Source organism: Neolamprologus brichardi, unplaced genomic scaffold, assembly GCF_056152115.1.
Source record: "Neolamprologus brichardi isolate AB-2024 unplaced genomic scaffold, ASM5615211v1 NODE_ptg000033l+_length_6344489_cov_1, whole genome shotgun sequence".
NCBI classification, from domain to species: domain Eukaryota; kingdom Metazoa; phylum Chordata; class Actinopteri; order Cichliformes; family Cichlidae; genus Neolamprologus; species Neolamprologus brichardi.
In genome coordinates this window covers 2,836,686-2,857,683 of record NW_028270137.1, presented here as the reverse complement: position 1 = coordinate 2,857,683, position 20,998 = coordinate 2,836,686, and the positions used below count along the sequence as shown (strand labels likewise).

General features: G+C 45.5%; 2 protein-coding genes across 2 annotated transcripts; one reads left to right on the top strand and one right to left on the bottom strand.

Moving 5' to 3' along the window:
- Positions 1–7,726: 7,726 nt before the first annotated feature.
- On the bottom strand, positions 7,727–16,405 carry LOC148094620 (sterile alpha motif domain-containing protein 3-like). Its single transcript, XM_087837491.1, has 10 exons — positions 16,334–16,405; positions 16,038–16,047; positions 14,697–14,811; positions 14,171–14,359; positions 13,999–14,086; positions 12,915–13,079; positions 12,598–12,807; positions 11,961–12,126; positions 8,272–8,351; positions 7,727–8,124 (listed from the first exon to the last, which is right to left on the bottom strand). The coding sequence occupies exons 1-10, from the start codon at positions 16,403–16,405 to the stop codon at positions 7,822–7,824; spliced, it is 1,398 nt and encodes a 465-aa protein (XP_087693617.1). The 3' UTR covers positions 7,727–7,821.
- Positions 16,406–18,608: 2,203 nt separating this feature from the next.
- LOC148094619 (SCAN domain-containing protein 3-like) lies at positions 18,609–20,768 on the top strand. The gene is made up of 2 exons (XM_087837431.1): positions 18,609–19,733; positions 20,061–20,768. The coding sequence occupies exons 1-2, from the start codon at positions 18,609–18,611 to the stop codon at positions 20,766–20,768; spliced, it is 1,833 nt and encodes a 610-aa protein (XP_087693557.1).
- The last annotated feature ends 230 nt before the right edge of the window (positions 20,769–20,998 follow it).

The window sequence follows — 20,998 nt, the reverse complement described above, 5'->3', positions numbered from 1 at the left end:
CAGTCTTACAAAACGCAGCCTGGGAAGTTGCACACAAAGTTTCCAGGGCTACTGGCTGAAAAGCATGGCGCACAGAGTTATACAGACATGATCGTGGAACCGAAACTCTAACTTGAGCAACCAACTCTGCAGTGTTCAAGCCAAGTATTTTTGCCAGCTTGTTAACAGCAGGTGACACCTTGTTGCTCTTAACCTGGACAATCACAGAACGCACAGTCTTGAAGAGTTCTCAATGAGCAACACAAACAGTCTTTGAATGAGCATACTCTGGGCTTGTGAAATTTAAGTCAGGAGAGGTTATGGAAACATGAGGTTTATCACAGGCAGCCTCAGAATGAACTGGCTGGTGAGCCGCGTAACACATGGGTGAAGCAACAACAACAACAGTCTCATGAGGTGTTGCCTGAACAGCATAGATGGAATTTGGCTGGGAAATTGAACTGTCCCTGTTTAGTTTAGCAGTAGGAGACATTGTCTTTTGAGCAGAGCAGCAAATAGTCTTTTAAACAGCATTTTTAATGTCCTGAGTGAGATTATGATTGTCCAAGTCAGAAAATTCCATTACATATTCACACATGTAATCTACATCTGAAAGCTCACTATTAATTAGCACTACCGAAGCCTTCCTTGTACTATTAACTGATCCAAAAACACGTGGCTCAGGATCAACATAACTTGGCACAGAAGTGAAAACAGAAACTCCAGTTTTTTCAGAGTTACATCCAGAAACTACACTCTTATTTACAGAACACAAAACTTCATTCAACTCTGGTGAAATAAGGTCATTTGACTCCTGAATTTTCTCAAAATTGGAGGAAACAAAAAATGGATCATTAGAATGCTCAGAGTCCCAAAAAGCAACCTCAGAGTCAGCCATCTTGGGATCATCAGTTTCTATCCTTACAGACTCAGAGTTAACAGTCAAAAAGTTAACTGACTCTGGATTCACTGCCTCTGAGCTTAAAGTTCCCCGCGTGGAAGAAGCCGGGTGAAAATTGATCTGTTCACTCACCACGTCCAGCTGTTCAAAGCATGAACTGGACTCGGTGAGGGACGGTGACGACGAGAACGCTGCTTTCTTTTGGAAACGGGAGCAGCAGAGGAAACGGAAGGTGTTGGAGCAACGGTGACCAGGCCCTCATCCTCCGACCACATTCCTGCCAGGCATGAGGCAGGTGAGGGGTGGTCGGGACCAGACGTGAGGGAGGAAAGAGTCTGATGCTGCGACTGCAGCTGCTGCAGCGGAGCTGAAGAAATCTCCGTCCGCTGCGGCGGTGTGAGAGGGCTTGCTCGCTGTGACTGAGGCGGAGTGGACGAGGAGATGAGGGTGAATTGGGCCAGCTCCCGGGTTTTGGCTGCCTCCTTAGCCTGGGTCAGCGAACGGCTGAACTCCGAAGCTATAGAGAGCTGGCGCAGGTGAGGATTTCCGTCGAATATGGCTTGTATTGCATTCAGCCCGACTGAGAATGTCTGCAAATCTGAGGCGTGGCTAATGCGAGTCATCAGTCCGAGGATGCGAGCAAGGTCCACCTCTCTTTCTCGGTGAGGTGAGTCCGCTGGGTCCATGTTATGGTTGCGTCCTTCTGTCACGATGAGCTGTGTGGCTGTCAGTGGCTGGACCCAAGTGCAGGACTCGGAGACAAAACATTAACTTAAACGGCAGCTTAATTTGGTGGTGAGACTCACTTGGCAATACATAAACAACAACTTAAACTAACTAGACTGGAGATGCATATGACTTTGCCTTTGACCTGAAGGTAGACGACGAAGAATACGCACACAACAAACGTGGAGGACACAACAACTAGCAGGGAAAAACACAGGGCTTAAATACATACTGAGGTGATTAGGGAATGTGAAACAGGAGGAGAGCACAGCTGGGACTCATCAGACATGACAAGACAAGGAGAGGCAAAACTCAACACATTGACATTGACAGTGCCACGTATTGGAGAAGCAAGATGGCGCCTGTGTTTGGCTGTGCCGCTGCCTCCGTCCATGTGTTTGTTTACTTTATATGTTATGCAAGTGTTCTTGCTAGTTTTGTCCGGTGTCATCTCCCTTCGGATTTATGATCGCCATGCGTTACTGGCGATCAAATCTGCTATGGATAACTTTCAGAGTCAACAATACGACGTTGTTTTCCCACCGCCGCTTGAGCGTGACGCAGCACCCGGTTCACCTGCACTCTTGCCGGTCAGCTCAATTTTGCTTCAGAGGCCTCGTCGGAGGAAGCGGGGGAAGAGAGCCGGCTTTCTTGTCCTGCTCCGTCGTCTTCGGGGGCTTTATTCCTGGGCTGCTAGTGGTAAGATCCGCCTGAGACTTGTCGGAGCTGGATTAATCCCCACAACCCACTGTGTTTACCACCCAAGCTCCCACCTAAAAGCATGGAAAGCAATGCCTCATCGCAGCAGGAACCCTGTTTTGCTGCGCAGCTTACCGCATATAGTACGAACTCTGTTCCTGGAAACTCTACCCCTGTCTACCCCTGGGTCGCAGCGTTAAATGGATGTTAATTAATGCAACGGGCGGCATCGTGGTGGGGGGCGGCATCACGGCCAGCCTGTGACATAGTGGGAATGTCACAGGCACCGATCGGTTTTCTATCGCCCATTTGCTGGGAGTAAGGGCGCCCTCCGCTTGCGAGGTGCGCCTGCTGCTTGCAGCACACGGAGGAGAGGGCGGGGCGGCGGGGGATTCTCATGTGGCTGGAGCAGCATCTAATAACCAACTCGCAAAATAAAACAAAATAAAAACAAAACAAACAAACACGAAAACACCAGACATCATGATACAGACTTATAATTTGCACCGATGTTTTTTCGAAATTCTGTATGCGAAAAGTGAGCGCGAGAGCCCTCGGTGCGCCTGCTCGCTGCTGAAGTCAAAGTAAACTTTATTGTCATCCCCACTACATACAGTCCAGTATATAGAGAGACGAGACGACGAGGCTCCAGTTACAGCAGTGCAAGTAAACAGACAATAAATATAAGAAGAGTAAGAAAATAAATATACACTTTAGGACTCGGGGTATGTGACACAGGACCCACCAGTGTTGGTCAAGTTTGTGTGTGTGTGTGTGTGTGTGTACAACAGCTTTATGTTAATGTACAATCCTTAATATGTTTTGTGTGTGTGTGTGTGTGTGTGTGTGTGTGTGTGCGTGTGTGTGTGTGTGTGTGTGTGTGTGTGTGGAGGGCGCCAGAGGGAGTGTTCGCCCGGGGTGCCAAACAGGCTAGGACCGCCACTGGTGCTGACTCAGGGGGACCACTTTAGTTCATTGAAACTTTAATGCCAGTTTAGTTTAAGACATCAAACTGGTCGCGTTTTGAATCCAATTGATAATAACAGAGCTATACTGAACATAAACAACTGTGTTAGTGTGACGCCCTGCATAATTGAAGGATTACAATAAACTTCAGTTCTTACTGAAACTGTAACATTGCCTTGATCTGCCTACGTCATTTTAAAATGCATTTTTAAATAGTTTGTGTTGTTAAATGAGTTTTGTGTCACTGTGCACAGTGAAAAACTCACCTGATGTAGTGGTAAGGCCATGTTCACCACTAGATGGTGACAACCTGGCACAGGTATTTTCTATACACACTAAATTTCACACTGAAAAGCCTTGGTGGGAATTTTTGTTTGCATAGAAAGTCAAGGAAAAAATGTCTTGAGGTTTTCCAGTGTTTTCAAAATTGTGTTTTTCAGATACACATCAAAACTTCACACAGACAAACACACACACAAAACAACAAAATATGTCAAATTACATAAGATAAGAAAACCTTTATTAGTCCCACACGTGGGAAATTTGTTTTGTTACAGCGGTGGACAGTGCAAAGTTACATGGAGAATTAGAAAAACATCTCATTTGTAAAAAAATAAACCAAAACCATCCTTCAGCTGCTTTCAATCACATCTCCGAGTCTCTGTGAGCAGACGCAGCTCGTGCTCGTCTTCAGGGTGAAGCTTGACGTGCTAATAAAAGAAAACATGTTTGCAGCTCAATTTCAAAACACTGTGTGGGTTTCTCTGGTTCATTTGTGCAACTGTTTCTTGGTAAATTATACAAGAACAGGAAACATAAAAATGGCTGTTGTCATCCAACATGCCCATAAAAGGCTTCATGATATACTGCTGCTGTTCACCTGCTTGTCTTACTCTGCTGGACTTTTCAGAAGTCGACTGTTTCACATATAAAGTGCTGTTTCTTATTATTTTAATGTGCTGAATCCAAACCCGACAATTAAAATATCTGATTAGCTGCTGTCTCCAAGACATTTATTTTTACACTACATGTTGTTTAGATGAGTTTTTCATATGTGTTTGGTAATATCTGACCTTTCTTCATTATGAAACAATAATCAGAGAAAGGTCAACACAGATTAGTCTTAATATGAAACATTAGAAAGCACAGCAGGGTTATTGCAGCCCCGCCCTCACATTGTGAGCAATGCTGTGACGTTTCTCAGTTACAATAATGTGACAAAACTTCTGCCAAGCAGCTTCTGTGTTTGGTAGCGTTGGTGTCACTGTGTCTGTAAACACGATAACTGGAAACAGGCATGTAGAGTGGCCCAGTGTTAACAATCCATTCAGAAGTTGCCTGGCGTCCAGTGAGGTCATCAAAGTCCGTCCACCTTCTTCCACTTATCAGGGTCGTGGGGGGCTGGAGCCTATCACAGCTGTCATAGTGCGAGAGGCGGGGTCAACCCTGGACAGGTCGCCAGCCCGTGGCAGGGCTAACACACAGACAACCATTCACACCAATCCCCACTGACTGCATGTCTTTAGACTGTGGGAGGAAGCTGGAGAGAACATGCAGACTCCACACAAAGACCCCGGCCTGATGGGGTTAGGGTCCTGAGCTTGATACCCTAAACTGAACGCAGGACAGAGGAAGGGATGGGTGATGTTCATGTGTGCCCAGGTGTATGATGTGGCTCTTTGCGGTGACACAGTAAAAAATGTGGCTGTTTGTCTGTGACTGGTTGGCTGCCCCAGCCCTGGCCCTTCATGTATTTCAGTAATGTCTTTTTCTCCCGTCTCCTCCTCTCGTTTACATGTTTTGCCCTTGTGACCCATTCCTTCTGTCACGTGTGTTTTCCCCTCCAGCCATCATGTTCTGTTTGTGTTTAGTTACGTCCATGTCTCATCTCTAGTCCTTTTTTCCCTCTGTATGTATTCACAGTGTACGTGTTCCTCGTCGGTTCGTCATGCTAAGTCTGCGTGTCTTATTCCGTCATGTGTCATGTATCACTCCAAATCTCACTGACTTTAACTGATAATAACTGTTTGCTGAGTGTTATGTCTAAAAGGTATTGCACAATCGCCTCTAGTAGAGGATCAGGTTTGTTTTCCACTGATAACATGACTGACCAATGATTGTGGAGCACGTCCATGTAGGATCTTATAAATGCAACGAGCAAACCTAAATGTTTTAAAATGTTCAAAACTTAATATATTATATTTCTGAAGTATGACGGAAGGAAAAAGTTTCATATTTAAAAAAAATCCAATTTCATATGATCAAATTTATGTCAAAAAGTTCATATTTATTCCTCCTATGTCATGTGTGAGTACTGTACTGTAAATGTCATATATATCAGATGATACTGATAACCTAATGCTAATAACTATGCAGAGGTCTCTGGGCCTCGACTTTTATGGAGCATGTGAAGTTTGGGGCAGAGTGGACAAAGAAAAGTTTCTCAGCAGGTTCAACAGGTTGCTACAACACAGGCCGATGAAGTATTGCACTCACTCATCCAAACTGGCAAACATGTAACATACACCCTAAGACTGATCCTGCTTTTTACTCCTTTGCTATGATTTAATTTGATATTATGTAGCCATGGAGACAGTTTGCATAGATTAGAATGTTAGATTCCTGTGATGTCATCAATGCCCGATGTTTTGTTTTAATGTCTTGTGATAGTTCTAAGTGCAGACAAAGTCAGAGTTCAAGTGAGTTTAGTCCAATTTTGATCCAGTTTCTGACATGTGGTCAAAATCTTGGCCGACCTTTACCACACCACGTGCTGTGGGTGTGCGTAAATATCTAGGTGAGTAAAGTCTCCTTTACCTGTTAAATTCAATTTGTTTTGTCTCTCTGTAGAGGACTTTGAAGAAAAATACGAAGAGAAGGATAAGCTGGGTGAAGGAGGCCTTGGGACTGTCTTCTTTGGAAAACGCAGAGAAGACAATTTCCCAGTATGGCTTCTTATGTGTGCACTTTACAATTCTTCTAGTTCCTCCTGTTCTCTTTTTCTAAAACACATTTTCTCTGTAATGCAGGTGGTGATTAAGCATGTTGCTCAGTTTTTAGTCAGCTACTTACCAGTGGTAAGAAATGTTTGTCTTTTTCTGTTGTTTTCCCCCAACGTGTTCCTCAAACAGCCTAATGTTTGAACACTGACCTCGATGTTCTGTTTCTCAAGCTTCTTAATGGTAAAATGACCGAGATTCCCAAGGAGGTGGCATTGCTAATAATAGTGGGGGCAGGACCAGAGGCTACGAGCAGCAATGTGACGCCCGCTTAAAACGACTGGTATGACTTGGAAGACGAACTCATCATGGTCTTTGAAAGGCCAAAAAAACATAGACTTGGAAGTCTACCTGGCAAACAGAAGAACCTTTGTGCACGAGAGGGAGGTTAAGGTCAGCGAGTGGCAAGATAACATATATGGCAAACTTTAATGGACAATGTAAATCTGATTATTTGAACGTATTTTTCATTTGTCTGTCTGGTCATAATGAGACAGCTGGTACATGCAGCCACTGAAATGCAATCCAAGGGTGTCTACCATCGAGACAATAAGCCAGAAAACATTGTGTTTGACACATCGCCTGATCATCCAGCATTTCTATGTGTCAAATTCATCGATTTTGGTATTGGAGTCCCTTTTAGACCAGAAACAGTCACACGAAGAAATGGTAGGTCATCAGCCTCACTGTTTAAATGTCCTTGCCTGCCCACACGCTTAGTGTCCACATGAATTCCTTACCATGAATAATTACTCTCTGGATTTTAGGGACCAAATCAGCCGCTGTAAACTGGCAGGACTTTAATGCCACCACAGCAGATTGAGTCACAGTTTTGCAGCTGGGTGCGGTGATGGATTGGCTGGTACGTCACATCATCCTTGATGACAACAACACATCTGAGATGCACACTGACATTTCAGAGGGTAAGCTGAATGTTAATTCTTTAACCTGTCGCATTACAAAAACTTGAAAAAATCCCCTTTAAAGAACCTTTAAAGGTTTTTCAAAAAACCTTTTTTTTTAATGGTTCTTTGAAGAACTATTTTCTGAGTGGTTCTTTAAAGAACCATTTTAAATCTTTCAAAATAAAATGCATCTTAAATTGAATTAACTAGAGTAGGGTAAAATAAATACAAGCACATAGACATATATTAATGGTTTATTGGCACTTTGTATTACAGAAAAAGACAAAAAGGCATTTTAACGCTAAGCACAACACCACTACTAATAATAGCATATAAGTCATTTAAACAGTAATAATTGAATATCTTTACTATACTATAAATAAATACATATAAATATTATACTATAGATAAAACAACAATCATTACATTAGAAATAGCAATACTTTCATAACAGACAATTAAACAACACATTTTCATCAGCATGTTTGCATTTTCAGTAAAACTATTTCAAGAACAATCTTTTTATTTAAATTATCAATGAACTGCAGCCTTAAGTTATGTAAGTTAAGTTTAATGTGGGACTCATGGTCCTTTGTTAGTCCACATTGGGACAATTTCAGTCTCTCACCTGCACTATGCTGGCAATCTAGGAGATATTTAATGCATTTGCCACTCTTTGCACAGCTACTGGTACAGGTGTAGTCAGAGTTCCCAAGTTGAGAACAAATGCCTCCAAAAAGCAAAATGTCTTTTTTAGTTCACTTGGATAGGCAACATTGTAGTTATGGTACAGGGAGAAGACAATACCCATCGCCAATGAAATGTCAATTTCCCCACTGTCCAGAATCATTTTTTGTCCATCCATCTGGACATTGCCCTCAGTTGAATCACTCAAGGGCTTGCTGTCACTGCTGCTGAGTACGATTGTAGGTATTGGGCTGTGTGGATCCTGAAACAGAAATTAAATTCTTGAAATGAGGAGTATAGTTTAAATAAGCATAAACAACAGGTGTCCCAATGAAAGTATGAAACTCCTGTAAAATACTGGATTAGTTTTAGACCCCCCCTCACCATACCAAAAAAAATCTAAATTTACCTTATTTATGACGGAGAGATGAGCGGCATTTTCTTTGAAAATAGATGGCAGGAGAAGAACAGCTGTGTTTACTATCTGACCTGGAAAATAAAGAGAAATATGTAAATATTTTCTGGCCAATTTTGTTAATACAAAGCAGTAAAGGCCATATGAGTACCTTCATCAGGAGTTGAATGTCTTGCAGAACATAAGCATTAGTGCAGTAAATGTATACCTAATTAACTTTTCAGTGTAATTCAGTGTAAATGTTAAGCATTTATACAAAACCCCCAAAATGTTGTTCAGTTCTGTAAGTTGCTAGCTTTAAATAATTTGAGTCCTAAAGAACTTGCAGAGCAAGTCTAGCTGCCACTGAACATTTTTTGGGATAAACATTGTGTGAATGACTGAAAATCCTCATAGAGATATATATAGCATCGAGGGTGTATCAGTTAAATCTTAAAGTACATCAGTGCAGAGACGAGAAAGGAGAAATGTCTGTCAGGGTTCCTGGGTCATCGACCCAGTGCTTTCAGTTTTGTTCATGTTCAGTTTATTTTGCCACTGCCTGTTTCACTTCCTGTTTGTTCCCCGTGTCAGCTTGTGTCATTAGTCAGATTATGTTCAGCCCTGTACTCACCTGTTTCCAATCATTGTCATCATTCAACCTGTGTATTTAAGTTCCTCGGTTTCACCAGTTCTTTGTCGTGTCATTGATGTTATGTTGTCGTTTCCGCCAGCCAGCCAGCCAGCCACTCAGTCCGTCCGTCCGTCCGTCCGTCCGTCCTTCCTTCATTCATTCATTCATTCAGTCAGTCGTCCAGCCAGCCAGCCAGCCAGCCACTCAGTCCGTCCGTCCTTCCTTCCTTCATTCATTCATTCAGTCAGTCGTCCAGCCAGCCAGCCATTTCCTACCTCTGTTCTGTTTGCTCACGCCATCACAATAAACACCAGTCTTCACCTACCTGTGAGTCCTGCGTTTGGGTTCCTTCTTCCTCGCCTCCACACCACGCCTGACAGAATGACATGACCCGTGCCACGAAGACACGACTGGAACCCAGCGGACTCGGACCTTTTTGAGCGGCAGGAGGCAGCGCTCTCCTTGTGGGCGGAAAAGCTCAAGGAGAGACAGCGGCTCTTCGCGGAGCGAGAGCACGTCTTCGAGGGCACTCGCTTGGCTCTGGGCGGGCCTCGGAGACGCCGCGTTCACCCACCTGCTACCTCCCATGCACCGGAGCATCTGCCGCGGAGAGTGGGCGTTTCGCGCCGCGCTTCGGCGGCTCCCCCTCTCGCGGATCCGCTCCTCGCTCACACGTCACCTGCCTCATTTGCCGGATCCTCCACTTCGCCACGGCACAGCGGCTATGCCTCCCACCTCGGCTCAACAGAGGCTCCCGCGCCAGAGGCTCGGCTGTGTACCCCGCCCGCTTCCTCTTCCCGGAGAAAGCGGGGCACACGCCGCCATAACACGGACTATTTTCAGCAACTCCCGGTGGTGAGTTCCGGTAACTGTTTTCCACCCTCCTCATTTGACTCTTCACCCAGATTAACTAATAGACTCATCTCTGATTCATGGGATGTTTCCCTCCTGGAGGATTCTGTAGACTGGGAAGAGTTTTTCTGCTCTGCTCCTCCAAAGACTATAAATGGTGGTGGCAGAAGGACCAGAACAATCCCAGATAAACCTGCCTGTATCACACACCCAGTCACTATTTTCACACCCATTACTCAGCCATTTCCCACCAGCACGGCGGCCCAGATTCGGCCTTCCCCTTCAGCCGTTTCACCACCTCAGATGGCTAGGGCCCAGCCTACACCCACACCTGTGCCAGCTCCTAGGAAGAAGGCAGCTGCGACGCAGTCTACCTCCACATCCGCTCTTGTTTCCCGGGTGGGGGGTAACTGGTGTCCAGCCACCTCCCGTGCCTGTCCCAGCGCCCAGGCTGAGGGCAGCCTCAACCCAGCCTGACCTCCCTAGAGGCTTGAAAGAGCTAACCAGTCCACCTGCTACTTCACCACTTCCTCCACCTCCTCACTCAGCTTTCCACGCCCTGGCACTATCACTGGTTAGGCTAGCTGAGGTGTCCCCTGCTCAGGCACCAGCCTTATTAGCCCAGGCTGCAGTTTTATCCCCCTCGGTAACTCTGTCGTTAGCTCAGCCATTAGCATCGCCAACCTCTGTTCATCCCTTAGCTTCCCCACTCCAGTCAGTTCCCTCACCTGCTGTTCAGCTTTCACTCCAGTCAGTTCCCTCACCTGCTGTTCAGCCTTCCCTCCTGTCCCCTGTCGTCCAGTCTCCTCCTGTCCTCCTGTCCCCTGTAGTCCAGTCTCCTCCTGTCCTCCAGTTCCCTGTCCTCCAGTCTCCTCCCGTCCTCCAGTCTGTCCAGTCTGTAGTCCAGTCAGTCCAGTCGTCCCCTGTAGCTCAGTGTCCTGTTCTCCAGTCGCCTCCCGTCCAGTCAGTCCAGTCGCCTCCCGTCCAGTCAGTCCAATCAGTTCAGTCACTCATCCACCACCCTGTTCAGTTCCCGGACCTGCAGCCACAGCACCCAGAGCCAGCTGTGAGCCCTCCTGCTCTCCAGCCAGGGGCCTCCGCGCCCGCTGGCCCGGCCGCTCTCCAGCCAGGGGCTTCCGCGCCCGCTGGCCCTGCCTGTCTCCAGCCAGGGGCTTCCGCGCCCGCTGGCCCTAAAGCTGTGGCTCTGTCACCCCCGGCTCCCGTGCCGTCGCCTGGTCCAGACTCAGACTCAGCCTCAGCTTCTGCTTCGCCTGGGCCAGCCTCAGACTCAGCCTCAGCTTCTGCTTCGCCTGGGCCAGCCTCAGCTTTAGCTTCTGCTTCGCCTGGTCCAGACTCAGCCTCAGCTTCAGCGTCTGCTTCCCCTGGTCCAGCCTCAGCTTCCACTTCGCCTGGGCCAGCCTCAGCCTTGGCGTCAGCCTCTGCTTTGCCTGGTCCTGCGGCTGCCGCGCCGTCGCCCCAGCCACGTTCTGGACGTCATCGCCGGCGCGGCCGCCCACCGGACCTGCTCAGCGGCCGCCGCCGCCTTCCTCGCGGCCGCCCACCGGACCTGCTCAGCGGCCGCCGCCGCCTTCCTCGCGGCCGCCGCCGCCTTCCTCGCGGCCGCCCACCGGACCAGCTCAGCGGCCGCCGCCGTCTTCCTGAACCGTCTCGTCTCGGCCGCCGGCCACGTGGCCGCCCACCTGAACTGTTTCTGTTTTGGACTCCGTCCCTCCGTCCTGGGCCCCCTCCACCCGCCCTGTTCTGGTTTTTCTTTCTTTTGGCCGTCGGGTGCCGGCCTTTGGGGGGGGGGGGTACTGTCAGGGTTCCTGGGTCATCGACCCAGTGCTTTCAGTTTTGTTCATGTTCAGTTTATTTTGCCACTGCCTGTTTCACTTCCTGTTTGTTCACCGTGTCAGCTTGTGTCATTAGTCAGATTATGTTCAGCCCTGTACTCACCTGTTTCCAATCATTGTCATCATTCAACCTGTGTATTTAAGTTCCTCGGTTTCACCAGTTCTTTGTCGTGTCATTGATGTTATGTTGTCGTTTCCGCCAGCCAGCCAGCCAGCCAGCCACTCAGTCCGTCCGTCCTTCCGTCCGTCCGTGGATATTGTAAGGGACACTGTGTTTACTAATGTGCTGTATGTGAAACCTTAAAAAGTGGTATCTGAGATAGGAGTTAAAAATGTTTTTGCTCATTATTGCCAAGTGCCCTCACCTTTTCTTTCAGTGTCTGTCTGGCTCTCATCAACAGATTTTAAGCAGAGGCTTTTAAGGTTGCTGTCTGGGGCTATTGACACAAGCTTCGCTGCCAACTTACTGAATCCTCGGATTACTTTTTTGTCCACATCAGTTTTAAGTAACATGGAAGCCTCTTCAAGAAGCTAAAATAAAGGATAAACATATACATATTAGCTTTGTACCATAATATATACCATTATATAGCAAACCAGAACAATCATTATTTCACACATCAATTATCATTAGAGAACAAATTATAATTTTGCATTTGTTTACTTTAATTCTCAAGTACACATTGCTGTGCAAAAGGGATGTTTAGACTATTCTTCCCAAAAAACTATCATTGGCATCAGATTGGTCCAAAATTATCCTGTAGCATGAAAATAAAACCAAAGAGAAAGACATAGTCAATGTTGCAATTTCTGTTAGTGTTCTGTTAGTGTACTTTTATTACTCATGAAATAAATCTGCTGATTCAGTCACTTTGCCTGTCCTGTAGGTACGTGATTATTAGAAGTCTATATAAATGTGCAGCACATCAGTACATATTCGTGTTTTTGCCGTGCACTATTGTTATTGTTGTTTTTTGCTGCAGTTTTTGATAAAACACTTACCACAACAGGGATAGTGAGACATGGGAATTCTCGTAGAACCTCTTCAGTAGTATGCTGAAGAACGTAGTGTGTTCTGTACTTCTGTATTTTCCTGAGGTGCGTTCGAATGACATCCACATTTGGCCTAGTTTTTTGGCACTCTTGCTTAATCACTGATACATGTTGGTCGGTGCTACTTTCATCCTCCCCATCGTCAAGAGGATTGATATCCTGGTTATTAAAAAGTTTAGCAAATATTGAGAGAAAAAAACCCAAAACAATACTTTTAACTTTTATGTACAATTTAAAATGGCAAACAAACATTGAGCATATTTAACTTGCCTTGGTTTTTTCAAAAGGATACAGGGCTGGATATCTGATGATCTTTTTCTTCCTGAATTTGGAACTGAGTATTTCTGTCTCATTTTTTCAATTTCCTCTACGTCTACTAGTGGTCTTCTTTCCTTTTTAAACTTGTTCCTGAGAGACTCATGCAGAACATCCTACAAACGATAAAAATGTAACTAATTATTCATAAATAGGTGCAACTAGGTCCTCCCTTTATACAAGACATTTACCAGAAAACTTTGAGTGACATAAAGCTGGTAGGTTTGCTGTAATCATGTCATAACCTAATTAGTTCCTATTTACAGATCTCTTCTTTAACTCTTAGGAGTTGATCGAACACATGATATAAAGGTTTGGAGCACCTTAGATTGGCTACATACACTATAAAAGGTAGATAAAGATTAGATAAAGTATCAATGGCATTATGTCCTACAAGCATACTCATCATGATCTTTCAGTCTATATGTTAATACCTCTACCTTTTAATAATAAAAATAATAATGTATACTTTATTGATCCCCACAGGGAAATTTCTCTCTTTGCATTTAACCCATTCACTCAGTGAAGCAGTGGGCAGCCACTAATCAGGCGCCCGGGGAGCAGTGTGTAGGGACAGTACCTTGCTCAAGGGTACCTCAGGGTAGCCGTTCAGTTGATTCAAACCCCTGACCTTCCGATCATGGGGCAACCACACTACCTACTGAGCTATCCCTGCCCTATTTTCAAATTTAATTTTTTAAATACAAAAACTACACTATCCTGATACAAAGGCAAACAGAGCTAATATAATGCTGAATTTCACACCATTCACTTGAGAATTCACAGAGAAATGAAACATTAATTAATTTAAAAGAGCAATTGATATTTTATTTATTGTTTGACCATACTGGACGAGATCTGCCTCAAAAATCACAATACTAATACTTGTATTGTAGTGGCCACAAGGGAACAGATAACCTCTGAATATGTAACAATGAAAATGTTAGCATGTTACACTCGTTAGCCAATAATTAGGCAATTCAAAGACAATTTGTTGGACAATTTTATCAATGTTTGCTTTTCAGGAATACTTACATATCCAGAGCCATAACTCTCCTTCAAGAAAGGAAAACTCAGAAGGACAGTCCTCAGAAGCTCTACATACTGCACATGAGAGGGATACCTGCAAATTTTGAATGATGAACTTAAATTCTGATGTACATACTGTATTTTAAATGAATCAAATCTTAATTATATATAGACTTACATTGTCTCATTACTCAAGTGGTCAAACAGAGCTTGAACAAGCATGTTTTTGAGTCTGTTCTTGGTGGGTGACTTTAGTGCTGCATCTTTATTGGTCAACGCAGTGAGCACAGCTGGAGGAAACTGCACTTTGCAGTTAAACATAGGTTGGAGTGCTGACACAGTATGCTTTTCTTTGTGTTGCCTTCCACTGCAAGAAGAAGTAAGAAGTATGTTTAGAGTTTGTTACAAGACATGAATATGCGTGTCCTTGTGTCCTGCATCAGGAATATCCGCATATTTAAAACGTACAATAACAGCTGCTGAACTACAGAAACAGAATCATAACAGAGAGTAAGAGTGGCTGTGACATTTCAATTTTGAAAGTAAATGGGTGTGTGATGCACATCAGCGCTGGAGAAACAGTACAGGGCTTGCGTCAACCCCTTGCCCCCCACCCTCCAACACCGTAAACCTAGGGGAGGGGAAACACTGAATTGTATGAATGTACAATTCAGTGAATCATGTCCAGTCAACTTAAGACTCACTCTTTCAGCTTCTCTACAGCAGACAAAAATTTCACTTGGTCTTTCACTTTTGGAAAAAGACGCTCACTCATTCTTTCAGTCATCTGCAGAAGAGTCGATCCATCGATTTCATTGTCTGTGTCACAGAAAAACAATAAGACACGATCAAAACAGAAATGAGCATGTTCGAAGATAAAGAATAAAAATATCATAAAACATTACTAAAAAGACAGCTATGCGTTCATTAGTGACTGTAGATGATGACAGACATGTGGAATAGCCAAAAAGTGGTTAAAATCATTTTAACAGTGGTTGACAATTCCTAACTAAAAAGTCATGGTTTAGGATGTATCTTACCTAACTTTGGTATGAACTGCCTTAAAAGGTCGGTGGATCAGTGTAATGAAGTCTTGACCATCACATCTGTATGCGTCCAAAGCATGAAAGTCTACCTCATCCCCAGGCTTGAATATCAACAGATCATCAGTCTCTCTGATGTGGTATGATTGAAGGTGTCTTATAAACTCCAGTGTTGTAAAAAGTCTTCCAACAAGAAACCATTTTGCCCTGATATACACAATCAGGACTATTTTTTTTACAAACAGTGGAATTTGCTCTGCATGCACAAGTTCCAAAATGAAGAAATCTCCAACTGCATATTTTACAGAGTTTAAAATGATGCATTTACTCGTCCAGAGTTTCTCATCCACAGTAACGGCTGTCTCCAAGTTCTGCAAACAAATCTGCAAGTTCACTGGAAGTTCTTGAAGTGATAAGTTATTAACTGCTGCTTGTGTATGATCGCTCCTGATGATCCATTCAGGCTGCCACTCCCAGCATTGACGAAGCTGATTCCTCTTTGCCAAAGTCTGACAAATATTAATATAGTTATTGGTGATTCTTGCTACTGTCTTGAAAAATTGATGTCTGGCTTCAAACCTCATGCACCAATGAGAGCGGAGTGACCCATAATCAAGGATGAGCCGAGGATAATGTAGCAGAAAATGCAGCTTGGGTATAAACACACCAGTGTATGGTGTAACTGGCCCATGTAAAGTTCTCTATAAGTTCACTCAGAGCTCGTTCAGATGATTGGGGAAATTCAACAGTTTCTTGGATGACAGGGTCACAGTCTGGGGCAGACTCTAATCCTTGTTTCTGATATTTATGTTTCTTCCTTATGTGATTTTTCAAAGATTTCACAGACAAAAACTTTCTGGGACAGTCTTCTAGTCTGCAGACAATGAAGAATCCTCATTTACTTTCATGGTATATCTGTTGATGTTTCAGCAGTTTTTCATATGTTGGTTTTCTTGTGGAGCACCGTGGACACTGATATGGCACATCCATAGAAATGCTCACCTACAAAGACCTGGGGTGGCTGTAGCTCAGGTGGCAGAGCGGATCAGCCACTAACCAGAAGGTCGGTGGCTCAATCCCAGGCTGCTCAAGTCTGCATGCCAAATATCCTTGGGCAAGATACTAACCCCATGTTGCTCTCCGATGCATCCATCGGAGTGTGAATGTGTATGAATGTTAGATACTTAGCACTAAAGCTTAGAAGTGCTTGTGTGATTGGGTGAATGAATTAGCTGTATAAAGCGCTTTGAGTGCTCGGACAGAGTAGAAAAGCGCTATATAAGAACCAGTCCATTTACCTGTTGATAATCTGCCAATTCATTTTCCCCAAGCCAAAGAGATACTTCTCCAACAGTCCACTGCTGAGCCATGATCTGTTAAAACAAAACAAAATGCCATTACATTGTTATTCTGTGACATCAAAAACTTATTTATTTATTTTTTGTTCAATCATTTTCCAAGCCACTTTATCATCATAAGGATCGGAGGGGTGCAGGAGCCTATCCCAGCTGTTTTTTTAGGCGGGGTAGACCCTGGACAGGCTGCCAGTCCATGGCCTTTTGACTGTTCCCAAAGTCAGGACACATACTCACGGAGAGGCAGCGTTTCAGTGGTGTGGTCCTCATCTGTGGAACAGCCTGCCGGAGGAGCTCAGGGCCGCAGAGAACGTACATGTTTTTAAGAACAGGCTCAAGATCCAACTTTTTAATTTAGCTTTTACTTGACGTTTATTTATTTTATGCTTATTTATTCTATCCTGTTATTCTATTTATTAATTTAGGTTTTACGTAATATTTATCGATTTTATTCTTATTCATTTTTTATCTTCTTACTCTATTTACATTTATATTGTATCCCTTCTTATTTATTTTATCTTTTTACCCTGTATATATCCTGTTGTGTCATATCTCCAGTGTTTCCTCGGCGGGCGCTCTCTGCACCGGCGCTGTAATCGACCGTGGCTGCTGGGGCTCTGGGGGTCCTCTCAGCCTGGCTGGGGGGCTTCTTTGCCTCTCACACGCACTAAGCAGTTGTCAAACTCTCAAACGCAGTAAGCAGTTGTCATACTCTGACACGCACTAAGCAGTTGTCATACTCTCACACACACTAAGCGTAAGTGACGGAGTTACACCGTCCCGGGCCACAGACAGCTGATCTGGGCGCATACACACACCACCACCATTAGTTTCTACAATTACGGTGGCTGCGTGTCTTTTCGTCGACCGGGCAGATAAACAAAAAGGGGTGAGAGGTATATTTTGAGCGGCGCAGAGGGTGGCCAACATATTTTTCCCACTTACCTTTAATAAAGTCGGTCGCGTAGACTCGCTGTGATCACCGATTGTACGAGTGGTTATGCAAGCCGATGGTATGGTGTTCCGGGGTTCAAATAGTGGGTTCGGGCACGCTTGAAAGGTCACGAGAACTGCATTATTTTTGTTTGTTTTTTTTGTTATTGTGAAACACTGTAGGCTGCCTGGAATTGGCCATAAATGTCTGTATTTACATATATATGTATTGTAGGAATACAGCTGGAAATAAGCTGAGGAGAAAAGAGTGTTTGGTAAAAGAAATAATAAAGAGATGACGATTATGCCTAGTGGGAGGGGCCATGGGGTAAAAAAGAAGGCTGTTTTTCGGTGAGATGTTACAGAGAGGGTAACATGCAGACTGTGTTTTGTATATAGATGTTTGTTTTGTGTTGACTTAAGTTAGTTTTCTATTTTCTTTGTAAATAATCTTTTGTGCACCTGGGAGGCCGGCAGAATAAACTATCCACACTGAATGCTTCCTGACTACGCCTGCATTTGTTCGGGAGAAGTTTCAGAGAGGACCCCGCGACATATGGTGTCAGGAGTGGGATGGCTAGTCGGAAGAGGAAAACGCGCCTCCCAGTTAAGCGCACAGGGCTGCGGTCCCAGCAGCATGAGCTTCCAGTGGAGAAGACAGCAGAGGACCTGGCATGGGACACAGTACCGGCGTCGTCTTCTTCAGCAGAGGAGGAGGAGGAGGTTTCTGGCAGGATTGGTCCAGCATTGCCTACAGCTTCAACCTCAGCACGTGACCCAAACGGAGAGCTGAAATGCGATGATGAGGGACTTCCTGGCGGGACAGCAAAGGAGAGAGGAGGTTTTGTTGGCAGAACTCAGGGGGCTGAGGACTGTTTCCCCTCCCAACGCTCAGCTGCATTCAGATTTTGCTGGTCAGGAAAGCCCAGCCCAAGCACCAGCCGGAGCAAGCACCACAGCAGCAACGGCCACGCCAAGCACCGCAACAGCAAGCAGCCCCAGAATGGTACTGCCTACACCTGCACACCAAAGAGGATACCGGGATCCCCCAGAGGAGGTTCCCTCTCTTCAGTCAAAAGCAGTGACCAACAGCCTCATCCAGTCAGTCTCAAAGTGGATGCGATCTGCTGGGCCGAAAATTCCACCCTTTCAGATGGGGGAAGACATTGAGAACTATTTGTGGAGTTTTGAGCGAGTTGCCAAAACCTGGAAATGGCCAGAGAGTGAATGAGCCGGTCGTCTGGTTCCACTGCTATCGGGGAAGGCGTTGGAGGCCTACACTGCAATGGATGAAGAAAGAGCCAATCGTTATGAAGATTTAAAAGCTGCGTTGCTAACCAAATTTGACATTTCCTCTGAGACGTATCGGCAGAAGTTAAGGTCCAATACAGTTCCACCTGGTGAGAGCCCCACTGAGACCTATTATCGCCTGAAGGGCCTCTATCGGCGCTGGATCCGACCAGAGCAGCATATTAAAGAAGAGATGGGAGAAGCTATCATCTTGGAGCAGTTAATCCGGGTACTTCCAGGGGAGGTGAGGACCAGGGTGAGGGAGCATGAGCCAGCAGATGGACTGACTGCTGCTAAGCTGGTGTCACAGTACTTCAATGCGCGTAAAGGAGCACCACCTGCATGCTCATCTGGGACGCCACAGCGACCACCACTCCCATCATCGGGTCTTCTGAAGAGGGAGAGCAACCCAAAGCCACCAGAAAACCCCAAGGCATCAAACTTACGAGCAGCGGGTAAGGACTGTCTTTGTTATTATTGCCAGCAGCCAGGTCATAAAGCCTCGGTATGCCCTATCCGGAAGGCTAAAGTCACTGGTGCCTGCTATGCACCCCGGCTGGAGATGGAGCCCACAAGGGTCCAGCCAGTGGATGTGCAACGCTATAAAAAAGTAAAGGTCAATGGTCAGCAGGCTACTGCTTTGCTGGACACTGGTAGTTTTATGTCTTTAATTAAGCATAGTTTGGTACCAGTGAACAGTGTGGACTATAGCAGACAGGAAGAAGTTTTATGTGCGCATGGTGATAAACATCCATACCCAAAAGTGGAGGTAACAGTGACTATTAATGAACAGCCCTACCTGTTGTCAGTTGGGGTGGTAAAGAACTTGCCTGTAGAGGTTATTCTGGGGATGGACTTGCCTGTACTCATAGACTTGCTGCAAGAAAAAGAAGAACAGTGGACAGAGACTGATGTGGGGGATAAGGGGAATGCTAAATTAAATGTGTCTGGCCCAGTGGTCACTAGAGCCCAGGCGAAGGCTGGATGCCAACCCTTGCCAGACTTTGACAGTAGTCTGTGTGAGGGTGGCACTAATGGGCCAAGAAAATCCCGCTGCCAACGCCGCTTTGAGAAGCAGCTATGGTCAAAGGGGCCGGACACAAAGAGCATGAAATGCGATGTACCAGAAAATATCCCTTTGTTGCAAAGGGAGGATGAAACGTTGAAAGTTTTGTTTGCTAATGTGACTGAAGGGGAAACTGGAAAATGGGGAGGGAAAGAGAAGTTCATTGTTGACAAAAATGTGTTGTATGCTGTTGACGGTGACCACCAACAGCTTGTGATACCTTCTAGTTGTAGACCCCTCATTATGCACCTAGCACATACCCTCCCCTGGGCAGGTCATCTGGGTTGCCAAAAAACCTATATGCGAGTTAGCTCACGTTTCTTTTGGCCGTCAATGTACACAGACATACAAAAATATTGCCGTACATGCCCTACCTGCCAGAAAACCTGTCCAGCTCGCAAGTCTGACAGGGCCCTGCTACAGCCACTTCCGGTCATCTCCACCCCCTTACGTAAGATAGCTATGGACATTGTGGGTCGTCTGGTAAAAAGTAGTCGGGGTCATCAGTACATTTTGGTGGTGTGTGATTATGCGACTCGTTTCCCAGAAGCTTTCCCTCTGCGTGCGCTCACGGCACCCAATGTTCTGCGTGCACTGGTACAGCTGTTCTCCCGGGTGGGGATACCAGATGAGATTTTGACCGACCAAGGGACTAACTTTACCTCTAGGTTGATGCAGCTCTTCCACAACCAGCTAGGCATCTCTGCCATCAGGACGTCACCCTACCATCCACAGACAGATGGGTTGGTGGAGAGGTTCAACCAAACTCTGAAGAGGATGCTGCAGAAGTTTGTGTCAGACACTGGGAAAGACTGGGACCAGTGGCTACCCTTCCTGCTGTTTGCGTACAGAGAAGTTCCCCAGGCTTCCACTGGTTTCTCACCATTCGAGCTACTCTATGGTTGGGATGTGCAGGGGCCGTTGGATCTCCTCCGGAAGGGTCGGGAGTCTCCTGCTTCTGCTCCAAATGATAAAGGAGTGGTGCAATTTGTGCTGGAAATGAGAGATCGGTTGGGGAGATACCATGAAGAGGCCGAGGTCAACCTGCGAGACGCTCAACGAAGCCAGAAGACCTGGTATGACCAATAGGCCCGGCAACGTGAATTTCAATCTGGTCAAAAGGTGTTGTTACTTCTCCCCTCAGCCAACAGTAAACTTCTGGCGAAATGGCAAGGGCCATACAAGGTTCTTCGCAGAATGGGGCCAGTGACCTATGAGATTCATCTTCCTGAAAAGAGGAAACCGAAGCAGACTTACCATGTGAATCTCCTGAAAGAATGGGAAGAGCGTGCCCACCAGGCCCCTGCGAAAGCTCTGAT